Genomic DNA, 27,624 nt, shown 5'->3' with positions numbered 1-27,624 from the left:
GCTTATAGGTTAGAAACTTTGGAAGAAAAAATGATACCGAGAACCTGGAATGCAAGTCATCTAAAATTTTATTTCAGTTAGAATAGATGTAAATTACTTATCATATAATGAAGAGGAATTCTCAAGAAACAATCCGTTTTGTTATCTTCCATTATGTACATATACACTTCATCTCTCGACCTTGGATGCTTTCACTTCAGGTGAAATCCCACCCGAGAATAGATTTACAGTTTTTTTTTTTGGGTTTGGATGCTTTCATTCCAGGTGAAATCCCACCCGAGAATCGATTTACATAGCTTTTTCGGGCTTGGATGCTTTCATTTCAGGTGAAATCCCTCCCGAACAAACAAATAATGCTCATTCTTGAAAATCTTCAAAACACACGAAAACCGAAAGATCAGAATTAGCTTTCGTTTTTTGAAAATCCCTGCTATCAGAATCTTCCTTTAAAATTTGTCAATCTTAAACATTTTATCTACCGAAAGATCAGAGCTAAAACACAATTCCAAAAACCGAAAGTTACTCGTACAATTTACATTACTAAACCGACAGTTGCATATTCCAGTCAATAATATATCAATTACGAATCAACCGAAAGGTCCAAGTCAACAGTTAATATCTTCATGCTCCAACAAAATGTCGTCTTTAAACTAATAATAGAAACCGAGAGGGAAACTCAAATAATTCTAACATTTCTAACGCTTTCAACAAAAGAACTGAAAATTAGCAAGCCTCAACAATTATAACAGAATTATCATAACATAACAGGATAAAATTACGATGATAACCACAAAAGCTTAAACATTTATATTAACAAAAGTTCCAAAAAAAAAAAAAAAAAAAAAAAGGAATTACATCACGAATGCAAATATCCAACAAAGCTTAGCATTCCAAAACAATTATACTTCTCCACAAGTAACCGAGAAGTATCCGACAAACTAAACCTTAAAACCCTATACCTAATTTTCAATATTAATATCTTCAGCATCATTATCTGGAATCTCATTAGCAGGAACTAGCTCACCATTATAAAAGTCCTTCTTAACATCAAAATTACCTTCATTAATAGGAATTTTATAAAAGTATTTTGCTTGTTGAAGAGCCTTCTCAAAGCCAAGTTTGTGTTGTTCAAATATAAAACTTTCGGCTTCAAAAACATTGGTCTTTAGCTGATTAATCTCCTCATCCATAAGTTTGATGGTGTTCTTGTCAGATTCATTAGCAGAAGATAGCGCCGATACCTTCTCGGTCAAAAGTTGATTCTCCTTGCACAATTGAGCATTCTCCGTAATACATTTCAGGTTTTCATTCTTCAAATCAGAAATTTCTTTTCCAAGACCTTCATTTTCGGTTTCTTGTTGTTCTTTCTGTTTTACCACCTTCTCTAACTGTAATGATAAAGAGTTCATTCTATCCTTATACTCAGCAAGATCATTCTTCAGCTTCTCAAATTTGGACAACGACACGCAGTTTCCATTCTTCTCTTTCATCATTTTTCCAATCAAAAGATTTCTTCTTGATAATTCAATAACAGAATCCGCTAATGAAGCAGCATCCATATTTTTTAGCATATTGTAAGTTGATTCACTAAAAGATGTTTGAACGAATTTTGCATATTTATTCGTAGCACTAAAAATCGTTTCGGGAAGAGGTTCACATGAAACATTTACACTATGGCGATGGCGCCGAGAAGATGAATGTGACTTCTTGCTGCTCCTATCCCGTTTCTTTGATTTCTTCGAAGGACCAGCAACATCAACATTACTTGTCGGTTCCACCACGTCAACATTAGCAACTGGCTCCACGTTTTCTACTTCCACAACAGGATTTACCACATTCTCGCGTCGGGGAGTAACATCACCCACTTTGTTAAGCAATTTCGAAAAGTAAGATCGAGCTTTCGGATTAGTACTTGCCATCAGAGCTGAAAATCAATAAAAAATTTAGCAAAGTTAAAAAACTTATCCTAAAAAGCAAGAAAATATGGAATAACCACGTACCAGTAAGATCTTCTCGAGGATGTGATGAAGTATACAACTGAAGCAAAGCACGAGTGGGAACTTGATACGAGAAACGACTAAAAACTTCAATAACATGACAATCGGCCACACCCATCGAATGAAAGGATATTGAGTTAAACTTCACAGGATCTTTCGTCCAATACAGAGGAAATTTTGGAGAATTTCCATTAAAGAAATATTCTCTTCCTAGTGGCTCTATTAGAATTTTGAAAAAACTTCCTTTAAAATCCTTATACGACGACGTAAAAGGCTTAAGAAAACACACATTGGACTTGCTAATAAGGGATAGCCACCCTGGCCGTTTACCAGGCCGAGAACTATAATAGTATAGAAATGCAGAAGGACTAGGAGAAAGTGACAATAATTTACACAAAATACTGAATGCTTGCATCGCAGCCCAACCATTAGGATGAAGCTGAGTAGGAGCAACATTAAGAAAATTAAGAACGCCCATTTGAAAATTGTTCAAAGGCAATCGAATATGAAGATCTCTGAAAAAGCAAGCATAAAAATAAAAAAATTCATAGCTATCACCTTCTCGGCCATGACACACATTATCAACATCACCAACACGCCGAAATGAAATGATATCATTTTCAATATCAGAATAATAAATTTGAGAACGGGAAAGAAAACTCCGAAGTTCGTTAGCAGAACGATACTTCGAGAAATACTCTCGGACTTTAGGATTGACCCATTGATAACCAGGACGAAGGTTTTTCTGGGGTACGACAAATCCAAATTCTTGTGGAACATCAACAGCAGGAGCTCCACTTGAATCATTCATACAAGATGGAGTAGCAGAAGAAGATTTTGACTCAGGAGGAACTTCTTCTCGAACCACTCGGCCAGTTGATTCACCACCCGCGCTTGAAAATTCATCAGTAGCAGAAGAACTTGAAAGAGACATTACCTCCGCAAGAATTGAACGAAGATTGACAATATGCTTCCTTCTAAACAGCAGCAAAGCTCACACAATCATAAAAAACCCAATGGCAAACCTATTTATAGCCCAGGCAAAACCCTAGAATTTCAAACGATATAAACAATGTGGCACCATTCAAACATATGTCATCTAACGGTCAAAATAGCAAGTTCCTGTCAAGTCATGAAAACTGAGCAAAATAAAGCGCAGAAATCAAAGCGTTCCATATCAAATCAAATCAAACGTCAAAAATTATTATATTATATTAAGACACAAATATTTCTTTAAAACTTGAAATAAAAATATTTTTGTCTCGGGGGCTAGTGTACTGGTAGGCTAAAACCGAGAGGTTTAGGCCGAGAACAACATTGAGTAAACAAGGGAAAAAGGTTGAAACCGAGAGGTTTAAACCGAAACCTAAAAAGATAATAAAAATCATAATAAAGCCCAATTTAAATAAGGAACTTGCACAAGGGGGTGTAAAAGTAATAAAAAGGTGTGAGAAGAAAGTCCAAAAGTACTGTTGAAGGCCCATCAACGAAACCCTATAAATAGAAGGTCAGCACAAGAAAAAGGTAAGAGTGATTTTATCTGATGAACATTAAACCTTTTCTGACTTTGGCATCGGAGCGACTTGCAGGTACCCCCCACCTGTTGTGAGGAGAAGCCGAGAGCACCAGCCGAGAGGAGAAGCCGAGAAGAGAAGCCGAGAGCACCAGCCGAGAGGAGAAGCCGAAAGCACCATCAAGGAGAGAAGTACCCGGCCCAAGATAGTATTCAGCCCAAGATTGAAGGATTAGTCTTGATTAACCCATTTCAAGTGTTCTTGGTCCTTGTTGTAAGAACAATAAATATGTTTTTCAACCTAGTGAATGTGATTTCAAGAGAGTATGCGTCATGAAATATTTACTTGTAATGTTATGCATAAAGTGAAATATTTACTCATAATATTTATAAAACAATATTTATAGAACTAACTATATTAAACAAATAAGATTTTGTTATATAATTGAGTGAATTTGAAACTCGTGAACTCGTTCTCAATCCAAGTATAATTTCAATTATAATTGTAAATATATAAAAAAAAAACTCAACTTAATTTAACTTAAATAGTAAAAATGTATTTGGGTTATTTTGGATTTAGTGGATTAATAGATTTGATGAAATATGCTTACCCCTAATAACAATATTTAGGGTAAATATTTATATATTTATAACATAAGGTCTAATCTTGTATTTCTCGTCATTATTTAAAGGGGATTTCAAATTAGACCCTTGTGAAAAATTTTCATTGTTCGTACATTCTTTTAAATTGTTTATTCTTATAGATTATACATTAGATTAGATGGCATGTCTCATTCAAACTTCACTTCCATGTCATGTTTCATAAAACCCAAACACCTCTTGAACTTTTCAACGAGTTTAGTTAAAAAATGAGCGAAGCATAATTTCCAATGGAGTTACAGTTTTTCAACTCCTTGAAAATCCAAAACCAACTTTGTCTGAGTTCATAGTAGATTCTCCCATTCAAAGGGGATGCAATGCAAGTTTCTACAAGTGGATGAGTATTTAATTGTGAACTAGTTTGACTTAGGAGCATGAAAGTGGTAACAAAATTAAATAATGTAGAGAATATTGCAAATGTTGGCACTCATCTAAGATCTCAAAATAGGTTGATTCAACGCAATAGACAAAGAATAAAGATCCCTACGGCCTAATCAAATATAAATTAAGAGTAACTTGAAGAAAACTTAGTGATACAATTCGGCTATGAAATATGCTGAGGACGAAGAACAAGTGGCTTTCAGTACCCTACAATTTGCCGTTTTATGCAATTGAATTAAGTTCCTTGATTGCATGTTTATGGTATAGCCGAAGTTCAAGTACAAAGACAAAAGCTTGCATCCACTTTGTGAATCATCAACTTTACACAAGAGATACTCACGAATTTATCAACATTTTGGCTCATCATGATATCAAGATGCTCATCCACATTTCATGTATATCTATTAATTATAAGTAATTTTTAAATATAATCTTAATGGTAATAGTGCTCCCGATCTTGATGGTTTTTGTGGTGTTTTCTATCATTCTTATTGGAAAATTATTGAGACAGATGTTTGCAATGTTGTTCAACAGTTTTTTAAATAAAATTGGATTCTCCCTGGAATGAACAGTAATATGATATCTCTTATTCCTAAGATTCAAGGTGTTGAATCCATTAAAGACTACATGTCAATTGTTGTTGCTAATTTCAAATTTAATATTATTTCCAAGATACTGACGGATAGGCTTGCACTTGTGGCTGTTATAATCATTTCTCTTAATCAATATGGGTTTGTACAAGGTAGACCAATTTTGACACTCTCAGTTGGAAGTTCTTATTATTAATTTTGACACGTTTTGGTTTTCACCCCTCATTTGTCGGTTGGATTAGTACAATTCTCCGTTCAACTATGCTTTCTATCAGAATAAATGGCAGTTTGGTGAGTTTTTTTTTCTTGTAGTAGAGGTGTTAGACAAGGTGATCCTTTGTCTCCTTTACTTTTTTGTCTTGCAGAGGAAGTTTTTAGTAGAGGTATCTTTAAGCTTGTGAATGATCAGAAGATTCTACATATGGCTAGTCTGCAAGGTCGTCTCACTCTCTCTCATATCTTATATGTTGATGACATATTTGTTTTATGTAGGACGGATAATAAGCCTCTTAGAAATTTGAGTATTTTTCTTGGTGATTTTTTTGGTCAATATGTTAATAATTCAAAGAGTAGTTTTTCCACCATGGATAATTTTGCAAGATTTGTCACCAAAATTCAACGTATTCTTTCTTATAGTCATGGTTGTTTGCCTTTCACTTATTTAGGAGTGCCTATCTTTGTTGGTGCTCAAAAGTGTCGATTTCTTCAACCTTTGGCCGATAAAGGCAAATTGAAGCTAGCATCTTGGAAAGGTAAATCTCTTAGCATGATGAGTCAGATTCAATTGGTCAATACGATGATTACTGGATTTCTAGCTTATAGCTTTAATATGTATAAATGACTCGTTTCACTTCTTAAGCAAGTTGAGCAGTGGTGTCAAAATTTTATTTGGACAGGTGATATTATGAAAAAAGGCATAACTACCGTTAAATGGGCGACGATTTGTTCACCTCTTGAAAATGGAGGTTTGAAGATTAGTAACTTTCATCATGAAAATAATGCCTTCATCATGAAAATAATGTCTTCATCATGAAAATAATGCATATCTTCTTAAGTTTGCTTGGAACTTTGCTTATAGCAACAAACCTTGGTCTTTTCTCCTAAAAGTCAGGGTTCTTAAACCAAAATAAGAGTTTAGAATGATTTATAGATCCTAATTTCTTTAGCCTAGAATTAAACAATTTTATTCACTACAAGAAAATATGAAATAACATACCAATTATTGTCACATGTTTAATTATATGAGTAACAGAATTAAATTAACCTTTTACTTTAACTATCTTAGTATTTGAGTAATTTTTTAATGTAAAATATTATATTGTAAAATATACAAATAGGATAAACACATTGTTTAACTAAAGATGCGCTTTAGGAAATACTAATAACACAATCTCTACAAAAATTTAAATAATTTTTTATTATTGATTAAAATTTATTAAAAACCACAAATTTTAGTGGATCTCATATATCTTATTTAATAACCTCTTTCTTGTTTTATAATTGTTAATATTTTTTAATCAATAAAGAAATGTTGGAATGAGTGTTTTTTTTAACACTCCTATTCTTACTCTTTCTGATCAAATCAATGTACATTTTATTTTGGGCCACCTTATTGGGCTTTTGTTTTTTCTTTTTGTCATCTATGTTTTGTTGTTTGACATGTACATATATATACTCTTATGAATCCAACAATATTGTCTTCCATTGCCATTTAGTTTATGATTCAGACTTCCCTTTTGCTTCTTTTTGTTCTCTCTCCTTTACCTTGTTTAGAGTTTCATCCTCTGTTAATTGGTGCCTTGGGTGATTGTTACTTCTTCGCCATGCCGGTTAATCGTGTTATGGTATCAGAGCTCTTCAATTGAAGAGCTCTGCTGCGCACTCTGAAATCTTCTTTTTCTTCTTTCTTCTTCTTGAATCCTTTCTTTAGTTTTTCTTTCCAGCCATGGTGGAAGAATGCATCGCTTCATCGTCTCAAGCCGATTCGGCGAACAATTACCTCTACCTTCATCCTAGCGAGAACCTCGCTGCACCGCTTGTCTCACCGGTGCTGGACGCTTCCAATTACCTCTCCTGGAGCCGCTTGATCTTGACGGTACTAAATGCTAAAAACAAAGTGGAGTTCGTTCTTGGAACACATCCTTGCCCAGAAAAAGATCATCAAAATTTATCAGTCTGGAACAGATGGAATAATATGGTAGTCTCATGGTTAGTACACTCTGTCTCCCTACCTATTCGACAAAGCATTATTTTGATGGATATTGCCTTGGACATCTGGAATGATTTGAAAACCAGATACTCTCAGGGTGACCTATCTAGAACTTATGATCTTCAACTAGAAGTAGTTTCTTTAAATCAAGGGGATTTATTTGTGACTGAGTATTTTACAAAATTAAGGATCATTTGGGACGAGTTGGATACTTTTACGCTTATCCCCATATGCACATGTTCTGTAAAATGTTCTTGCTCGGTCAATTCTATCATAAGTCAAAGAAAATGTGAAGATCATGCTATGCAATTTTTGAGAGGGTTAAATGATCAGTACAGTAACATTAGATCACATGTTCTACTCATGGAACCCATCCCACCTATATCAAAGATTTTTTCTCTTGTTGCCCAACAAGAAAAACAATTAGCAAATAACATTTTTGTTAGCATCTCTAGTATTAACAGTGCTAATTCCACTAGGACATCCTCATCTACTCTGTGCACTTTTCGTGGTAAGCATGGGCATACTGAAAATGTTTATTTTTAAAAAGGTTGGGTTCCCTAATCAAGACAATAGAAACTCAAAATCCAACACTAGAAAAGTATGCACGCACTGTAACAGAAATGGTCACACTGTGGATACCTGCTACAAGAAAAATGGCTACCCTCCTAGGTACAAATCCTATAACAACAATAGGACTAATCAGATTAACAGTCTTATTACTACTGATGATATTTTCTATGAGCCTTGTCCAAAAAGAACATGAAAAACGTGATTACCATCTCACTGCTCATCAACTTCAAATTCTCAATGCTGTTTTGAGGCAAAACAACAATGACACTCCAGCTAATCCTATTCAAGTGAATCAAGTGGGCAACTTGATCTTCTCCCCCACACATTGTCTTATACAGGACAACCTCTCCAAAGAGCATATTGGTTTAGCTAATGCCAAAATTGGCTTGTACATCTTTAACTCTTCTACTTTTCACACTCTCACACACAATTTTATTCCTTCTGTCTCCTGCACCGTTAAGGAAAATAATTTGTGGCATTATAGAATGGGGCATTCCTCTGATGAAAGGTTGCATGTCTTGAAAAGTCAATACCCTTTTGTTTTTGTTGATAAAACTCATATGTGTGATATTTGTAATCGTGCAAAACAAAGAAAACTTCCCTTTACTCTAAGCACTTCTCACACTACTCCTATCTATGACATCATTCATGTTGATATTTGGGGACCTTGTTCTGTTACATCTATGCAAGGTTTTCGTTAATTTTTGACCATTGTGGATGATTTTTCTTGTTATACATGGACTATATTGTTGCATGCTAAATTTGAAGTTCGCACCTATCTCATAATTTTTTTTGCTTATGCTGAAAATCAATTTAAAACTACTATCAAATGCATTCGTTCGTTCTGATAATGGCGTTGAATTTGCCATGAAAACTTTTTTTGCTTCCAAAGGAATGGTTCATCAAACTAATTGCATCGAAATACCTCAACAAAATGGTATAGCTGCACGTAAACACCAACACATTTTAAACATCACTCGCGCTTTACTGTTTCAAGCAAATTTACCTCATATTTTTTAGGACTTCGCTGTCCAACATGTTGTTTTCCTCATAAATTGCACACCTACTCCCCTTTTACAAGATATTGCTCCATATGAAAAACTTTTTGGAGAACCTTGTGATATCTCTTCTTTACGTGTTTTTTGTTTCTCTTGTTATTCTACTACCATTCATGCTAATAGAAAGAAATTAGATACTAGATTTGTTCATGACATCTTTCTCGGACTTCCACACAATACCAAAGGTTACATTATCTTAAATTTAAAGTATCATCGCATTGAAATTTCAAGACATGTGATCTTTCATGAATATCATTTTCCATACAAATTGAATCATGATGACACACGGAGCCCCGACACATTATCTTTACCCATTCTTGCTAACTATAATACATTCTGTGATGATATCTTGTTTGATTATAATTGTCAAAATCATGAGCACGAGACTCCCATCACTCACAATGAAGACAACATCATTCCACCTAGACGCTCCAACAGACAAAGACGACTCCCTGCCTATTTAGAGGACTTCCATACATGTTTTCCTGCTGCCAACACTATAAGTAATCGGTATCCCATTCATAAATTTCTTTCCTACAATGCTCTCTCACCATCTTTCAAAAAGACTATTTTTTCTATATCTTCTAACAATGAACCCAACTCCTACACCGAGGCTTCTAAGCATTCTTGCTGGAAACAAACAATGCTAGAAGAGCTTAATGCTCTTAATGCTGACAATACATGGCAGATCACTACTCTTCCTCCGGGAAAGAAAATCATTGGCTGCAAATGGGTTTTTAAGGTAAAACACAAATTTGATGGCACCATTTATCACCACAAAGCACGGTTGGTAGCAAAAGGCACACACAATTAGAAGGTCTTGATTTCTTAGATACTTTTGCTCTTGTAGCAAAACTAACCACTTTAAGACTTTTACTTGTTGTTGCCACTTCTCAAAACTGGATTCTTAAACAACTTGATGTGAATAATGCTTTCCTCCATGGGGACCTCCTTGAGGAAGTTTACAAGCAACCACCACTAGGCCTCAAACTTCTATCTCCTCAACATGTCTGCAAATTACAAATATCACTCGATGGCCTTCGCCAAGTCGTCCGCCAATGGTATGCAAAACTGTCTCAATTTTTACTTTCAAATAACTACACTTTATCCTCTGCTAATCACTCTCTCTTTTTAAACCATAACAGACCTAACATAACCATTATTCGTGTGTATGTTGATGATCTGGTGCTTACTGGAAATAATCATGAGGAAATTACCAACATCACTTCTCTGATGGACACTCAATTCAAGATCAAGAATCTAGGAGACCTCACCTATTTTTTGGGCCTGGAGGTGGCCAGAAACAGCCAAGGGTTCCACATCTGTCGACGAAAATACATGTTGGACCTTTTTCATGACACTGGCATGATCAACTCTGCTCCTATGCCTACACCCATGGTTCACTCATCTCGACTTTCCTCCTTCGATGGCACACAACTCACTGACATTGAAACCTCTGCATATAGAAGACTCATTGGCAAGCTCATATACCTCACCAACACACAGCCTGACATTGCCTTTGTTGTCAACAACCTAAGCCAGTTTATTTCCTCTCCTACCAATCTCCATCAACAAGCTGCTTTTCGCCTTCTTCGGTACTTGAAAGGCAACCCTGGGAATGGCATCTTCTTTCACAGCAACAACACTCTCCTTCGCGGTTTCAGTGACTCAGATTGGGCTACTTGTCCTGAAACCCGAAAATCTGTAACAGGTTACTTCATCTTCTTAGGTGATTCTCTTGTCTCATGGAAATCCAGGAAATAACAAACCATTTCCCAGAGTTCTTCTGGAGCATAATATAGAGCCTTAGCCACAACCACTTGCGAGATTCAATGGCTACCTTACATCCTTCAAGACCTTGGACTTCCCTATATTCAACCAGCAACCATCTACTGTGACAACCAATATGCAATACACATTGCTTCAAATCAAGTATTTCATGAGCGTACCAAGTACATTGAAATTGACTGTCACATCGTCTGACACAAGATCACTGTTGGGCTTCTCAAGTTGCTTCCCATCTCTTCCTCTATGCAGATTACGGACATCCTTACCAAACCTCTTGCTTCAGCAATATACAAAGAGCTCCAGTCCAAGCTGGGAAGAAACATATATTCCCAGCTTGAGAGGGGCTGATAAAATCAATGTACATTTTATTTTGGGCCACCTTATTAGGCTTTTGTTTTTTCTTTTTGTCATCTATGCTTTGTTGTTTGACATGTACATATATATACTCTTATGAATCCAATAATATTCAGTCTTCCAGTTCCATTTAGTTTACGATTTAGACTTCCCTTTTGCTTCTCTCTGTTCTTTCTCCTTTACCTTGTTTAGGGTTTCATCCTCTATTAATTGGTGCCTTGGGTGATTGTTACTTCTTCGCCATGCTGGTTAATCGTGTTACTTTCAACTATAATAACTATTATCTTTCTGATATCTTCCTATATCTTAAGACGTTTAAAGTTAACATATATATTGGAAAATATTTAATGAATCTACTTTTGAATAGGGATGACAAAATTTAGACAACGTGAGTTAATTTTTTGAATTCATCAACTCGTATTGATTCAATTTGTCTAACCTGTCAATACGGTGAGTCACAGGTGGGGTGGGGTGGGTTAGTCTGCCAACCAACCCTTCTTTATTTTTAGAACTTTTAAAGAGGAATCTCATGCTTTTAGAATTAAAATTGGTGATGGTCAATGTTTGATATAGACATCTATTTGCATTAATTTCTTTATACATCATTTTATTGAAGTATTGTTGATATTTGTTTTATTTTATTAGACATTAAATTTTTTTTATTAAAATATTAAAGTTTGATTATACTTTTATTGTTTAAATAATGATATCAATTATCATAATTAAGTAAATAGATAATTTTTTTTTAAAAGAAAGTAGTCCACCATCTCACAACTCATCCTCTGACAGAACGAATTACTAATTCTATCCATATAATCTTGACGAATCAACCCGTCGCATCCTATTTTTTGACATACTAGTAACGAGTCGGTCAAAATGTAGTACCCTACTTTTGAACTAAATTCCTTTTATATAATATCTTATTAGAAGTAATAAATCATATTATAAATTTCTACTTATCTCAACTATAGCAACTATAAAATAAGAGTATAATTAAATGTAATAATTAAACTTTTAAATTCTGAATAACTGTTTAGAAATAAAAAGACTAAAATTTATAAAGATATGAAGATGGTACAATATTAAATAGGAGTATATTTGAGAAAAAAGGATTTTAAATTCTAAAACTAATAATTTTAAAGTTAGAACTAATAAGATTAAAACCTCAAAAAAATTGGAAAAGAGGTATTAGAGATTTATTATTGCATGTGATTTCCACAATTGGCTCAATGCACTCTTTCATCATCATGATGATGATCTTATCAGGTTGTTGGTAATGATAACAGTAGTAATTAATCTGTTTCCTTTTTTCAAGAGAATTTTCAATCCTATCCACCATAAAAGCCAAACTTAAAGGGAATATTTGTGGACAGTATCAAATGAATGGTCCAATTAACACAAAAATAAATGGTTAATATATGCACACATTTGATCCACAAAGTGGTCCCTTCCATGCATCATTTTTCTACTCTCTAGAGTTTGGCTCATTCAAGTTTATATCATATCAGGTCAGAAATATAAAAGAAAATTTCCATTAAGTAATTACATTTTTTCCACTAAATTCAGTCATTATGTATAATTTTTCTAATAATAATTTAGTCATTAACACCAAAACAGTCTCATTTATTTAAAACAAAAATAGTGACTACGTATTTATCACTAAATTCAATTACCCTTTTATCATTTTCTTATAATAAACTATGATAGAATTGTAATAAAATAAATAAAAAATAATTTAAATACAATGATTCTATCTATTTAAGTTCTTAAGAAAAAAAGGGTTGGATAAACACAACACTAGTTAACACATCATCTTCAGATCCATGGAATTAAAATTTTACACAATCGTTTAAAATAGAAAATATATATTTCTTTTCCTTCTCCTATTCAATCCTTCTTTTCAGTCTACTAAATGGAAACAAAAAAGGAGTTGAAATTTAAGAGAGAGAAATTATTTTATTTTACTTTTAATGATGTGGAAAAATTTACAAAGTCAACAAGTTCATCTTCTTAACACCATTTTAAGCCTTTATCTCTTGTTCATAGTTTTACTTATGTAGGAATGAATGAAAGACACAGAAAACAAACAAAAAGAAATAATTACAAAAGACAAACAAAATATAATGACCTTAAACTTTATTCAATGTCATATACCACAATTTAGAAAGATAGTTTAGTATATATAATCTATGTAAATCATAATTGATTATATACCGTTAATATTTTATTTATAATTACATTATCTAGATAAATAATTAAAGTAAAAAATTTAAAATAATAAAAAATTTAAAATATTTTATTTCAATATATTATTATTTTAAAAATATTTATAACAACTTTTTAAGATTTCTGTTTATCCAGAATGTGCATAGAGATAAAAGTTATAAATGAAGTTTTGTTTTTCTTTTTAGTTGGGGAATAAGGTTTGTTGTGGCTTTGGTAAACGTTGTTGGATAGTGTTTGTCACGCAATGCTTCTCTCATCTTCGACGGTTGCCGTTCCAATTTCGAAACCAAAGTCAAAAAGTATAAAAGACGGCTTGCGCTGTATCCTTCTCATCCACTAAATGCTAAGTAAGATTTTTTCTTCTTCTAATTCTCTGTTTATATTATTTAATACTTTTCGTATTATTTCAAGCATATTTTCTAACCATCTTTATATTATTTTTAATTATTTTTGAACTTACATTTTAAGAGTGAAAAAAATATAATATTAAAGGTATTTATTGGGCAAGAGGGGAACATTAGAGTAGATAGAGAGGTGGGTGAAAGTGATAGAAACTATGCATAAAAATTGAGTGGCTTTGGAGCTCCACTGCTTCTATTCACTTCCAAACACACCCACAATCTCCACACAACACACGGGGTATATATATTTCCACGTATAACACAATTTCGTCTCCAGAAAACACAACCAAACCACCCTATCCCATCCCATTGCTTCTCTTCTCTCATTTTCAACTTTGAATTCACCTTCCCTTCACACGTAGTGGATTTTGGTCCGTGTATGCAACGAAGGAGCCACGCTCGAACACGATGCCCCTAACCACCCTAATCCTCATCATCACATCATTACATAACACAAAAGCATAACATCTCCTTTTCATTTCTCACTCTCTTCTCTTCTCTCTTCTTCTCTAACGCTCTCTCCATGGCTTCGTCTCTTTCCCCTTCTCCCGCTTCTCTCGACCAAACCCTTCGCGACGTCGACGACTACGTTTTGGTCAGTCCCTATTCTCTCCCACGCGCATTGCTTCTCTACGATCACTTCTCCTTTTCGCTGTTTTCACTTTTAGGTCACGTTTTACGAATGTCTTTCCATCAATGCCTGCTGCGTGCGTGCGTGCCTTTTATTTTTGGTGTTCGTGATTTTAGGAATTCGATTTCACTCGAGTGGAGGATTGGTGATTGGTGATTTGTGTTTTTTTTTTCGTTTCGTTTGCTTTTTTTTACTTCACCGTGTAGCTGTGGACAGCTTTTTTCTTCCGACTTGTTTCTTTCGTTTGCCTCTTTCTTCTTTTCACGTCCACTTTCTGCGAATAACATGCCAAAAGACAACTCCTCTTGTTTCCTCAATTTACTTTTTTCCCTTTAACTCCTAATTCTCAGGTGGTGAATCCGAGGACAGGAAAAGACACTCGAAATGTGATTAGGTTTTTATTTCTTTTAATTAACATACTTAATTTTATGTTTTCAAAAACATTGGTTCCTTCCTCGCACTCTTGGTGTGTGGCAATGACAGTGTAGAAAATAAGAAGGTAAAATGAATTAAGAGGAAATCAACCTATAATTTCAGTTACTTTTTGAAGAAGTTAAATGAGACAATTCCTAGTGCACAAGTTTATTTTAACTCGTAAGAGAAACTTGATTCATTTTAATTGTTTTATCTCTTCTGTGAAGTCTTGCGGAGAATTCATCTAACTAGGGCCATCGGCTCATTTGAGCATTCGGTAGCTACTCTTTTTATGTAAGTTTGATTGTGAACTCTGAACTTTGGTTGGGTTGCAGGAAAATAAGGCAGAAGATTTGTCATGGGATACAATACACTACGTTTACGAGCTTGTGCAGAACGGCAATGTTGCGTTTCGAGAGAACAGAATGGAAGAGGTTCGTTTGCTAATATATACACTTTTTTTAGGGGAAGTTGGGTGGGGTTCCGTTGACGTTCTCTCTTCTAGAGTTTGATTCTCATGCCTGCTGGCCGGTTAGATGGAAGTTAATTGAATTGGTGTTGGCAACAAACCCTGAATAATATACTATAAATAGTCCATTAGTCAATTCACGACTTTTACATCATGCTTTGCTTGGGAAACATTAAGTGTCATGCTTAAGTCTGTTCCTGCGTTCTTTATGTTTTCCCACTTCTTACATGCTTTATTCCTGAAAAACACTACTCAAATTTGGACAAAGATGCAATTTCTCATTCATTACTAGCCTTATTGCAGAACATAATAAAGGGTTGTTGTGGAATTATTTCACACTCAATGAAATTTAATGCTTATACGATGTCTTTCCAATGTTTGCCTTCGTCATTATTTCAGGCAATCAATTTTTACTCCAGAGCCAATAACATCAAATCAGGTGATCCAATCATCCTCAGCAATCGAAGTGCAGCTTATATTAGGTTAAGCATAGTGTAACAATTTTCTTTTGAATTACTCATTTACAAACATAATTGCTTGATCATCTTCCAAATAATTTTGCTTCAGTTTCGTATAGTTCAGTGGTCTAACAGCAATCATGATATTTTCCCATCAGGATTAGCCAATATTTCATTAGCAGAACACCATCATCTTCAGAATGTAGGCCATTGAGTGGGCTTGAACCCACAACACTTGCTGAAGTATGTTCACTTTGCATAATATTTATCGAGTGGATATATAATAGTATTTCCAAATTAATGTGCTCATATTAAGTTGATTCGTGACAACCATTTCCAGTTGGCTTTGAAGGATGCTGAAAAGCTTGTTGAACTCCAAAGTAATGTAGCAAAATCATATCTTTTAAAGGCCAATGCTCTTCTCCTGGTAAGGCTCTCATGCTGTGTTACCATTTAATCTCGCTTTTTTAATTTGTAGGGGTAGCTCCTGATGTTTTTTTAATGAAGTATATTATCCTATAAGTGTTACTTCCTTCCTATGCATTGGTGTTTTAGCTCATGTTAGTGTTCGGGAGTATTCTCCCACCTTTTGTCTGTACCTAACATATGCCTCTCTTCCCTACTTTTGTTGTATTATGTTATGATGTTCTTTTTGAATGTAACTTGATATGGTATTGTATTAAATTCACAGTTAGAGAAATATGAAAAAGCCCGGGATGTTATTCTTTCAGGCCTTCAAGTTGATCCTTTTAGGTATTACACATTTGCAAGTCTTGCCTTCTTTTATAATACATGTGCATGTATGTGTATTTCTGTTATGTATACCTGTTTTCTAAATTTAGATGGAATATCTGAATATAGAGTTTTTGCAATAGTCATTTATCGTACTATATCACAAGTCACTAGTTTTTTTTTTTCCATTTCTCTCAATATCATGTAGTAATTCTCTTCGGGCTTCTCTTCAAAATATAGAAAGAGTTTCATCTAGTTCAACAGGGACGAGTACACATGGACAACCCGAGCGTAATGATGATTTTGATTGCACTCTCTGCCTGAAGTTACTGTACGAACCTGTCACAACCCCTTGTGGACATTCTTTTTGTCGCTCATGTCTATTTCAGTCAATGGATCGTGGTTAGCGATATCTTCTGTTGATTAAATTTTCTACAGTGATCTATGTATTCTATGCTGTGTTGATTCTTGTCCTCATGTGTTAGGAAACAGATGCCCATTGTGCAGGACAGTTCTGTTTATTAGTCCCAGAACATGTTCCATCAGGTGAGTTGTTTATAATCTCTACAATGCTCTAATGTTATATGGAAACTGCATGAAAGCTTTGGGTTACTTTATTTTTCTTGTAGTATATTGTGGGATAGTTAGTCACTGTTATAACTATAATAGGTTGAAAGCCAGCCAAACACATGGCAGTAGGTAGGAAGTTACTTAATGAAATTGAGACAACGTTTGCCCCCAAATTAATAGGACAAAAAATTGCATGATTCAAACACCATTCTGGTTATTGGTGAAGCTCTTTGGTACCTATAACATGCAATTCTTCTGGGCAGTATGTGTTGTTCAGTTTAATCTTCAGATATTTTGGTCAAAATTCTAACAGATTTCATTTTCTTACTTTTCTAATATATCTTGTCAATTGTTTCTAGTGTGACGTTGAAGAACATCATACAAAAGAACTTTCCTGAGGAATATGCTGAAAGGAAGGAAGAGCAGGATGGTTTAATCAACGCTGGTGTTGATTTACTCCCTCTTTTTGTCATGGATGTTGTCATACCATGTCAAAGGTTTCCGCTCAATATATTTGAACCTCGGTATAGACTAATGGTGAGTTGGTAAAAAATGAAATATAATTTATCTTGAATGTGCTAGTTGGTGATTAGTTTTCTTGTGGTTTGTAGTTAAGAAACAGTAGGGTCTTTTCAGGCGCATATGCCTAATGTTGGAGAGTAGTTGGGAGTTGGGAGGGAAGATATACCAATTAAACTATTTGATTTATTATAAATATTTTAAAAACATATACTAGTTATTTTTCTTCAGTGGTCAAATCACTCTTTGGAATTCTCCTACCTGCGTCCACCTATCGCGCTTGGTTTTAACCTCAAGTGTTAGCATGGTAGTAACTACTTTGCCTTAAAATGGTTACTTTGTTATTGTAGACAATTATCGGAATGTGCATGACTACTAATGGAACTAATTGTTAAAAGTCTCAAAAGTGGTTAATAGTGTCATGAGGTTATTGAAATGTCTAATTGTAGTTAACTCTGTCTTACAAGTGGTTAAGAGTAAATGAATATGGGTATACAATTATCAAACTGTACTTGTGGAATAGTGTAATGAAGTTATTAAAATGTCTAATGGTGGCTAACTTTGCCTCAGAAGTGGTTACAAGTAAATGAATGCAAGACAAAACCAGGAAATACCTCATCGAATTCAGTATGATTGTATGCATGATAGCATTTTGTGTACTAGGAATGTCAATGGCCTATCATTGAAATTGTTCACCATAACTCTAGAATCTATTTTTTAGTTCAACTCTTATCTTACTTGCTGAATCAAAGAATTAGTAGATTTGTTTCACTTAAAATGGGTATGGGCTAGAAATAGTTCATTCATACCCAACCTGATTGTATGCAATTTGCCAATTTGTATTTGGGGCAGTAGTAGTAAATATGCCTCCCAAGTGTTTAGTAGTGTTATGAGTTTATTGAAATGATTAATTGTGTTTAACTATGCGAGGTGGATGCTTGTGGATATTTTTAATTGGACGTTTTTTTTTTATTGTTACATATCAAATTTTCAAAAAATGTTTCTATTTTCAAAATGTATGAAAAAAATTAACAATAAATTTTGTGAAAATACTGAAAATATTCTTATTCGTATACAATAATTTTTCATGAAATAATACTATTTTGTTTTGAATTACAAATATTGTTCTAGGATTGACTACTGTGAAGCACTTAAATTAGAAAGTTGGAACTTAGTTCTTTCTTCTCTAGTTAAAATAACGGTAAACTACACTAATGCTTTGTAATTTCACACTTTCGCTACTTCATATACCTTTTTTTTTTCTGTATCACTGAACCCTCCTGAAGTTTTGTTTAAAATGAAAATCTAAATTCTCTTATCTTTGCTTAATTTACCTATTGGTTTAGGCTTGTTAACCATGGTTTTAATTGTGAATATAACAATTTTCAATTTAACCCAAACCTTTGAGGAGTTCAGTTGTGCAAAAAGTATTGGAGGGTGAGTTCAAGCTGTAAAACTATTGGGGGATAAAGTGTAATTTACCCTTTAAATACAGTAGAGGACAAATTGTGTTCTTAATATATTACTTTTCTACTCTTGTACGAACATCAGTGCAACATTGCAACACTTGGAGGGCAGTGAATGGACTGGTAACTGGTTATGTGTTGTCTGATCTATATTTATGGTTTTCAAATTTGCACTAATCTGGGATTTATTTGGCTTATTTAATTCATTAACTTAATTATAAATGGTACTAAACTACTGATATCAAATAGTATGAAACTCTGAATGTCATCATCATATCTCTGATTTATTTATTATATATTTTTTAAATAAAACAGGTAAGAAGAATAATGGAAGGCAATCATCGGATGGGAATGGTAGATTATTCACTTATCCCTTTTCTCCCTCTTTTGCTATATAGTACTGGCCATTTTTATCTGTTACTGTGTGACTTGTCTTTTGATCTTGTAGGCTATACTTGATTCTTCGTCAGGTTCCTTAGCTGAGTTTGCCTGTGAAGTAGAAATCACCGAGTAGGTGCTTGGCTTGGCATAGTTTTAATGTCAAAATAAAAAAAAAAATCTCAAAAGCATATGCCCTTCCTATCATGAAATCCATTCAGATGTATGTCACTTGGTTGAAATAATATTTTTTATGATGCTGTAGGTGTGAACCACTTCCAGATGGTCGTTTTTATATAGAGGTGAAAATTTAACCGATTTCTCTATGTATTTATATCTACTTGTTTGCTCTAGTTATAATACTTTATTAATGAATATGAAATTTGGAAGTATTTGTGTCTTTCTCTCAACTTTCAATAACAAGAAACTACTCTCTTTTATCTTTCTTGGTGGGATTTCTTTCTTTCTCTACTTTCTAAGAATAGTTCTCTACTCTGATTCTAAATATGATGAGATTCACAAAATATCAAACAATTTTCCTGTCTTTAAATTCTCTTTTTCCAAACCCAAAAACTACAAGGTATAGGATTTTCTTACTTGTAACAAAGAAAACGAAAAATATTTGAGTGAACAACTTGCATAGGCGGATCTCCTAAACCTATCATTTACATAGAAGTTTTGTGCTAGATATCTCCTATAATTAGGGAAAGAACATTGCAAGATTTTTGGTCTAATTACCCTTAAAATTAAATCAATGAAATATTTTAACTCAATTTCAGCCTGTATCTCAAAATCTCAATAATCTTATCACAATCTCAATAATACAATCTTATTGTTATGTCAACATTTTGTTTGGATTTTCCTTATGTAGATTTATTTAGGAGGATTTCTTTGTCAATGGAGTTTCATGAATGATGAGATATTGCTGTACTGGTGTTAGCTGAATTAGGCCAAACCATATCCAGCAATCATTTTCTGAAACTAAGTAGAGATTATTCTGTGTTGGATCTGCCTTAATTGCAGTCACCCCTAGTTTGCCTTATTTGCAGCCTCTTTGGTAACCAGCCTTAATTGTAGCCTTGAGAGTGGTGGTTTAGTCATACAGATACCTGACTAAAATAGAGCTTATAAGGTGGGGAGTGCTGGAAAGCTGCCTTAATTCTTGTCATTCCTTGCTTGCTGTAGTTGTGGTCTCTTTTGGGGCTGTATTAATTGTAGCCTCAAGGGTGGTCATTTAGTCACTAGATATATGAAAGAAGTAGAACAGGCTTGGGTAGCCTTTACCGTACAAGTCTTTTGTAGGTTTGGTTAGATATTCAGTCCAAATTCTAAGAGTTGGAATGATTTTTGTTGATTGTAAAAGTTAGTAACTCTTGATTATAAAGATATTGTCATGATTATTGCTGTCTACACTTTTCTCACGCTGTAAAATTTTCTGAGAATTTTGATAAATGCTGAAAGCAATTTATTGAAATCTACAACTTTTCTTGTATATTTATATGCTTGCCCGAAGGACTTGAGTATATTGTAGACAATTGGCTAGTTGTACAAGTTCACTCTAACAGTCAGTAGTCATGGTGTTTGTTTCTCATTTTATTTTGTCACTGTTGGACTGGGGTTAGTGGTCCTAGGATACTTTGGAGGCTCCTAAGAATTTTCTAATCTAATCTGGATTCTCTTACAATAGACTTGTTTTTTTCTTTAATTTTATTTGTAAATATTTAAACGTGTAAGCAAGTATTGCTACGTGCAGATTGAAAGTCGTAGGAGATTTCGTATCGTCCAATCGTGGGATCAAGATGGGTGCGTTGTCTCTGGGTGTTATGTTTCACAAATTCTAGCTGTTGATATGGCTGTTTCTCTTTCATGGAAACATGGCCTTATTCCTTAATGTTTTGTGCAGGTATCGTGTTGCCGAGGTTGAATGGATGCAGGATATTACGGCACCAGAAGGGAGTACTGAAAGAGAGACTGTAAGTTCTCTAAAATTTTGGTATGAATGTTCTAGGTTATTGGACTATCAGCATATATGTAGAGCTTGAAGTGAATAGGCTTCATAGGATAGAGTGGTGGATAATACTCTTGTTAATAGACTGGTAAATTTAACAGTTCAATTAAAGAAGCTGTCAACAAGTTATTATGGATGAAATGTATAAATTTTATTCTTGAGTATTATAAATTTACTTTAATTAATGAATTGTTTGTAATTTGTTTGACTTCGGCTTTGCTGCAACAGGTAGTTTTCCTTCTGTTCTGACCAAATTGTGAAATCTAATGAGGTCTATTTTTTTTTTGGGTGTACAATGGAGGAAACGGTGTTTGAACTTAAGATCATGCAAACTACCCATAGTGGTTTGAATTAAGAGATCTTTGATTCTCTTACAAAATTTATATTTCTCGATGCATTATTTTTAAATGTTATGGCTTAGCCATAATTCTGATGACTCTTTATATTCAATACATTAAACTGCAACAAATGGATCCATCATTCTAAGTAATAACTTGTTATGTGGTCTCAGTTACTGGAATTGACATGTAATGCAGCTGAAAGTGCTAGATCATGGATAGCAAGAGCTAAAGAAGCAGCAAGACATGGTATTTCCTAAACCATAAGTATATGATGTTTACCCAGGACTTCTTTGTACTTTGGTTATAGTGAAAACCAAGATATACTGGTCATCAGCCTTTCCTTTTGACGAAATTTGGGGTGGGGGCAGAAGCTGAACTATTATTTCTTTCATCGTCACAGAAATTTGTTTTTTGTTTTTCTGGTGATGCCATAGTTTTTGTTATCCTATTTTACTGAGTGGGAGTGGCCTTATTTTTCCTCTTTTCACCTTTACAAATTACAATGAACTGTTGCAATACTAAACTACTGAAATATGATACAGATCAAAGAAAACTTGAGAGACTCACCAGTGTTGAAGTAATGATGCCCTCATTAAAAGACCCTGAACGCTTTAGTTTCTGGGTAACTTTTTTTTTTTTGTCGGTGAAAACATCTCCTTTTACTATTTTTATTGCTTTGTTCTGATTTAGGCTTTGATTGCAGCTGGCTACCCTCTCCAATAGGAGGCCTGCGGAAAGATTAGATCTCCTACGCATTAGAGATACCACCGAGGTATTAGGCCATTTTTAACAAATAGGAATAATCTGAAGGGGATTGTTGAATTTGATCTTCTTATAATGCATTTTATTCAGCAGCTTAATTCTATGGTTCTGAATGTAGTTACATTTGTATACATTGCTTGCTTCTTACCATATAAAAAACATTTCTTGACCTTTTTCTTTGTAGAGGATTAGACGGGGCCTGATATTTCTCCGACAAGAAGAACAAGGCTGCAGAATTCAGTAAGACAAGCTTTGGAAGGGCTACCATTATTATTGCGATTGAATATTTGTTCATTGTAAATGAACATTTGTTTATTGCAAATTCATTTACAAGTCAATATTCTTCGGCCTCGTAAATAACTGTTAATGAGGTCATTTTTGTTGTAACATAGGGTTGAACCCAGTTTTTCTAGTATATAATTAATCCTCTGCAACACATTTTTTATTGGCCATCTAGTTCTTGCTAATGGTTGAGTTATTATGTTGGCGGAATACAGACCTAGAAACTAAATCATATTTTGAATTAGCAATCATGATTTACCAGTTCATCCCTAAATCACACAATACCATGTACTTTAATGGGGTTTTTTACTGTCTTTTAAAAATTTTCAAACCTATATAATTTAGGCTAAAATCTTAGCTAGTGTTTTTTAAAAATCACAAAATACCATGTATTTCTAATGTATGATTTTCTATTTTATTTATTTGTTTATTAAATTTTCACCCATGTTCATATAACCTTTTTCAGAAGAAATACAAGTTATAATGCAAAAGTCTTTTGTACCATATATAATTCGGATATTATCGAACAAAAGTTTTATTGTGCATCCGAAAAGAACGTACGTCCACTGACGTGTTTAAGATTTTGTTTCGATGAGAACTTGTTTTATCGATGCAAATTTTCGAAATTCAATAATTAAATATTATGGTTATTTTTGTTTAAGCTAGGAGTATTATAATTATAAATTTCAATTTGTTAAATTTCTTATATATTAACAAAGTACATTCTCTTGACATAATCAATTTCTAAAACTAAATTAAGCATACTTGATTAATTTTCTACAATTATAAAAACATAAATTTAATTCATAAGTAAAGAAACCTTGAAATAATTGGTCACATTTAAAATTAATTTTGTGTTTAAGATATTTTAATATAATTAAAATAGAATTTTAAATGCCTTTCTAAATAAAATTTTATAAGAAGAAATTCACAAAAGAACAACTACTTAAAACTTGACAAATCGAATAAATGGTAAAACTTTTAAAAAGTTAAAAGTAAGCAAATAAGTAAATAATTTGAAAGTGGAGAACACTAAACAATAAACGCAAGAGGAAAATAGTAATTACAAGAAATTAAAAATACATGATAAACAAAATGAGTAGAAAATGAAATGTTCGAGGAAGATAAATGACAAGAAACAAAAATAAATGACAAGAAATTACCAAAGAAAAAAAAAAGACAGCAAAGAAACCCATTAAATTTTAGTGATTAATGATACCATTCTCAATATTTTGTTTGCCATTTATATCGACAATTTGCTTGAGCAGTTGTCACTAGTTACAATTTTTATATGAATCTATATTATGTTATGATTGCAAGTTACCTGTCACTTTTCTGGGATTAACACGTTCAAGTTGTAACTGTTGATGTTCCACATTTTTATTTAACGACTTCATCGATTAATATTTGCATAAATATTTTTTCAATATATTTTTATTGATAACTTCTCTATTGAGACTTTTTTTTTTTTTTTTAACTTTCTATAAAATGAAAATATTACTTTGAAACTTATTGTGCATAAGACTTCTTTATATAAATTTCTCTTTTTCATCTTTCTATATAAAAAAAAACATTATTTCAAGACTCATTTGTGAAAAGACTTCTTTATAAGAATTATTTTTATAGGAAAATTCTCAATGCGACTCTACACTTTTTCCTTGTATATTCATACATTTTTTTAATTCCAATAATACTTTTGAGTATGATAAAAAAATATGGTATTTTTTTTTCATTATTAAGTGGTGGTAGTTGTTTGTAATAGTTGATAGTGGTTGAGATAAATTTTGTGATATTTTTACTGACGATGATTGTGTTTTTGTTTGTTTTTTTAAGTTTTATGATAGTCAATATGATAGTCAACTTATTAGCCTTTATTCATTCCTCTCTCAACATATTTGTTGATTACACTTTATGTCAAAGGGGTTTGTAGTGCACACATTGTACTCATGGAGGCATATTATGACCTACTATCAACTATCCATACCAACGTAACGTTTAAGGGACTCAGAGCACTTAAACTATAGTTATGTGATAAGTCTGAACTCAAAATATACTAAATCTACAAAAATAATTAATAAATGAATGATAATGGTAAGTGTCAAAATTTAAACTAGAAAAAATGTATATTGATTATGATTCATGAATATAACATAATTTGAAATTTTGAGAAATTGTTTAATTTAGTTACAAATTTATTTGAATAATTATGTTGTAAACTTTGAGATGTTACACTAAAGTTTTAGAGGTAAGGAAAATACTCAATGAGATTTATCCACTTTTATTTTTATGAATTATAAAGGTTAGATGGGAATATCTAGCTAATTGGGCTTAACTTCTTTTGTGATGTATTTTAAATTAACTCATATCTTCATTTTGTTATAAATTTGTAAGCTAAATTTTCTTAATGTGGATAGGGACACCTACTTTAACTTAGAGAGTTTTTTTTTGTAGTCGAAGTCTTTTTCCATGAGGTCTGCATACAAACAACAAAAATATTAAGTAAAGAAAAATTCAGAATAAGAATCTTACTCAAGAAGAGACAAATATGATCTTCAGCAAGAGGCACACTAAGAGACCTTTGTTGCTTAGGGGCCTTGGGAGGTTCTTTAAGATATCAATATCTATCCTATCCTTGACATTAAAAATGTATTCAACCTTTGAATTGAACTTATTAAGTCTTTGCCAATACAGTGTGAACTAAGGAGTGTGGTCATGGTAGAAAAATGGTCTTTTTCTAAGGTCCCGGGAAATCTTATGTTTCAAAAAATGACTTTTAAGGAATATGTATGTATGGAGAATAGTGAACCATGCTAAACACCATTCAAAGACATTTGACCGACTTCAGAGTCATGTTTTAACTAGTTAAAGTACATGAACATTTTTATGGTAGGAGAAATTTGGAGGTAATGACAAAGTATTTGAAATGTATTTAAGAAGATCCAACTGTTAGGATGTAGTTGACTAAATGCCACATTCATGGTCGTCAACATCCAATACTCAAAAGAAGAAAAAGGAAATAATATGTCAAGCTCCTTGAAGAAGACTCATATACAAAAGTAAAATCCTTTCTATTGGTACTCAGTTTCAGATAAACACTATCACTAGGGTCACAATCCTTGGCAATGATAAATTCACTCATACTATCAAAATAAATGTTGAAAGAGGAAATAAACTCTTTTATAGTTTCCTTAGAAGTGAAGTCAGAAGGGTAAGCAACAACCTCCCCTAAAATCCAAAAGTACTCGGAGTCTAGGATCAGATCTTTCTTTTGACAAGGGAAGATCCAACAACTTCTGATTCCTCACGAGAGGAAATCTTCCATTTAATAGCCTTAGACAGGGTGATCAACACCATCCTCATCAGAGAAACGACAAGAGACGAAGGAAAAGAAACTTCCTTAATGGAATTTCCCTCATGAAAAGACCCAATATGACTCGTGAAAGAATCCTCCCCAATACCAACAACTTTCATACTCGCTAAAGGTCTATTCGCAACAAAAGAATAAAAAAGCAAGGAGGAAAAAGCCATTGAAAATGTACCTAGGTGGAGATGGTAGAAAATGATAATAGAGGACAATGGAGAACTTGTAAAAACTTCAAAACACAAAAAAGAAAAAGATAGAGGGGGAAAAGTAACAAAAGAAAAGGAAAGCCTAATATAAAACAAAGCAAAAATCTTTGAACCTAAAGCGGTAACACTTGAAACGTTGATACTTAGAGCAACGTATTATACGAAAACCTAACATTATGTGTCACAAGAAGGTAGAACATTAACCGTCAAAAGATAGAAACACTTTGTAAAAATAAAACTCATCATTACAAATAAAACCCTCCCATTAATGTATATTGAAAAACATTCAAAAACCCATTTTGAGCCACATCATACTAATTAAAAGAGCCAACTCAACCATACGAGAGTCGTGTAAACACCAACCTCTATGAGTATCTATGAAAAACCTAAACGAGTCAAAACTACAAACTTGTTCATCCTTCAAATCTGTCCACCTACACCTCTATTCAAAATCCGAGCTCGACGGGTTTCTGTACCTACATGTATGTGTAATATACAAAATAATATAAAAATACAATCAAATCAAGTGTAGTTCAGTAAAATCAAACATCACCTCCAATCAAATCTCATGCGACCTAATAACTCAAATGCTTATATAGTAATAATTAATCAAACCATATAACTCGAATATCTATATAGTAATAATTGATTCAATAATATATTTCAAAAATATATTTAATTTATTTTATGTATATTTTCAACACCACAGTTTAGACCCAAAAAGGCCTATAAATAAATAAAAAAATACTATAAGAAATACTCACTCAATTTTCATACCCACTTAAATACTTTTATTGATTTAAACATCGAAAAAATCTTCTAGAGATGAATTTCCTCCGATTGTTTTTGTCCACCTCATTAATTGTACCTTGGAGCATAAACTGAGCTTATAAGACAAATCATTTTTCTTCACCTTACACAGTAAGAACAAGGAGAGGGTGAATAAAAAAGAGATAATACTAACTTTATTAAAATGAATGCCAAAATGAGATAAAACAAGAGGAAAGTTATCCACGTTTTATTTTGTAATATCGAAAGAGACATCTTTATGTTAGGTAATCCCGCTTTATTTGTCCATAAGTCATTTTATTATTTCTACAACAACATCAAATTCCGTTAGAATCTAAGGAAGTTAGGATTGAGATTAAAATTTTCTTTGATTAAAATTTACAACAAAAATGACGTTGAAGGTTATGTAATACATGCATATACACAATAAATATTAATTTAAACTAGATTTTTTTTTCTCTATGACATATTTCTCAAAATTTATT

General features: G+C 33.0%; 2 protein-coding genes across 9 annotated transcripts; both read left to right on the top strand.

The window, feature by feature from the left end:
* Positions 1 to 7,086: 7,086 nt before the first annotated feature.
* On the top strand, positions 7,087 to 7,896 carry LOC137822359 (uncharacterized). The gene has a single exon (XM_068627242.1). It carries the CDS (start codon positions 7,087 to 7,089, stop codon positions 7,894 to 7,896), a length of 810 nt encoding a protein of 269 aa, XP_068483343.1.
* Positions 7,897 to 13,898: 6,002 nt separating this feature from the next.
* LOC137820586 (zinc finger (C3HC4-type RING finger) family protein) lies at positions 13,899 to 22,950 on the top strand. 8 transcript variants are annotated; one of them, XR_016515473.1, is made up of 18 exons: positions 13,899 to 14,345; positions 15,131 to 15,229; positions 15,664 to 15,746; positions 15,881 to 15,965; positions 16,063 to 16,149; positions 16,414 to 16,475; positions 16,663 to 16,856; positions 16,947 to 17,000; positions 17,384 to 17,561; positions 19,325 to 19,363; positions 19,458 to 19,519; positions 19,653 to 19,689; positions 21,141 to 21,190; positions 21,291 to 21,360; positions 21,932 to 21,982; positions 22,279 to 22,358; positions 22,440 to 22,508; positions 22,683 to 22,950. XR_016515473.1 is itself a non-coding variant. In XM_068624733.2 (18 exons), exons 1-18 carry the CDS (start codon positions 14,274 to 14,276, stop codon positions 22,740 to 22,742), a joined length of 1,464 nt encoding a protein of 487 aa, XP_068480834.2. In that variant the 5' UTR covers positions 13,899 to 14,273; the 3' UTR covers positions 22,743 to 22,950. The 8 variants fall into 8 exon arrangements, 2 of the variants coding, with proteins under 2 accessions (XP_068480834.2, XP_090151185.1); XR_016515471.1 differs by having other exon boundaries at positions 21,907 to 21,982; XR_011082652.2 differs by having other exon boundaries at positions 16,940 to 17,000.
* The last annotated feature ends 4,674 nt before the right edge of the window (positions 22,951 to 27,624 follow it).

This window comes from Phaseolus vulgaris, chromosome 9, assembly GCF_051622355.1.
Source record: "Phaseolus vulgaris cultivar YP4 chromosome 9, ASM5162235v1, whole genome shotgun sequence".
In the NCBI taxonomy this organism is placed as follows: Eukaryota; Viridiplantae; Streptophyta; class Magnoliopsida; order Fabales; family Fabaceae; genus Phaseolus; species Phaseolus vulgaris.
This window is presented reverse-complemented; position numbering and strand designations above follow the sequence as displayed.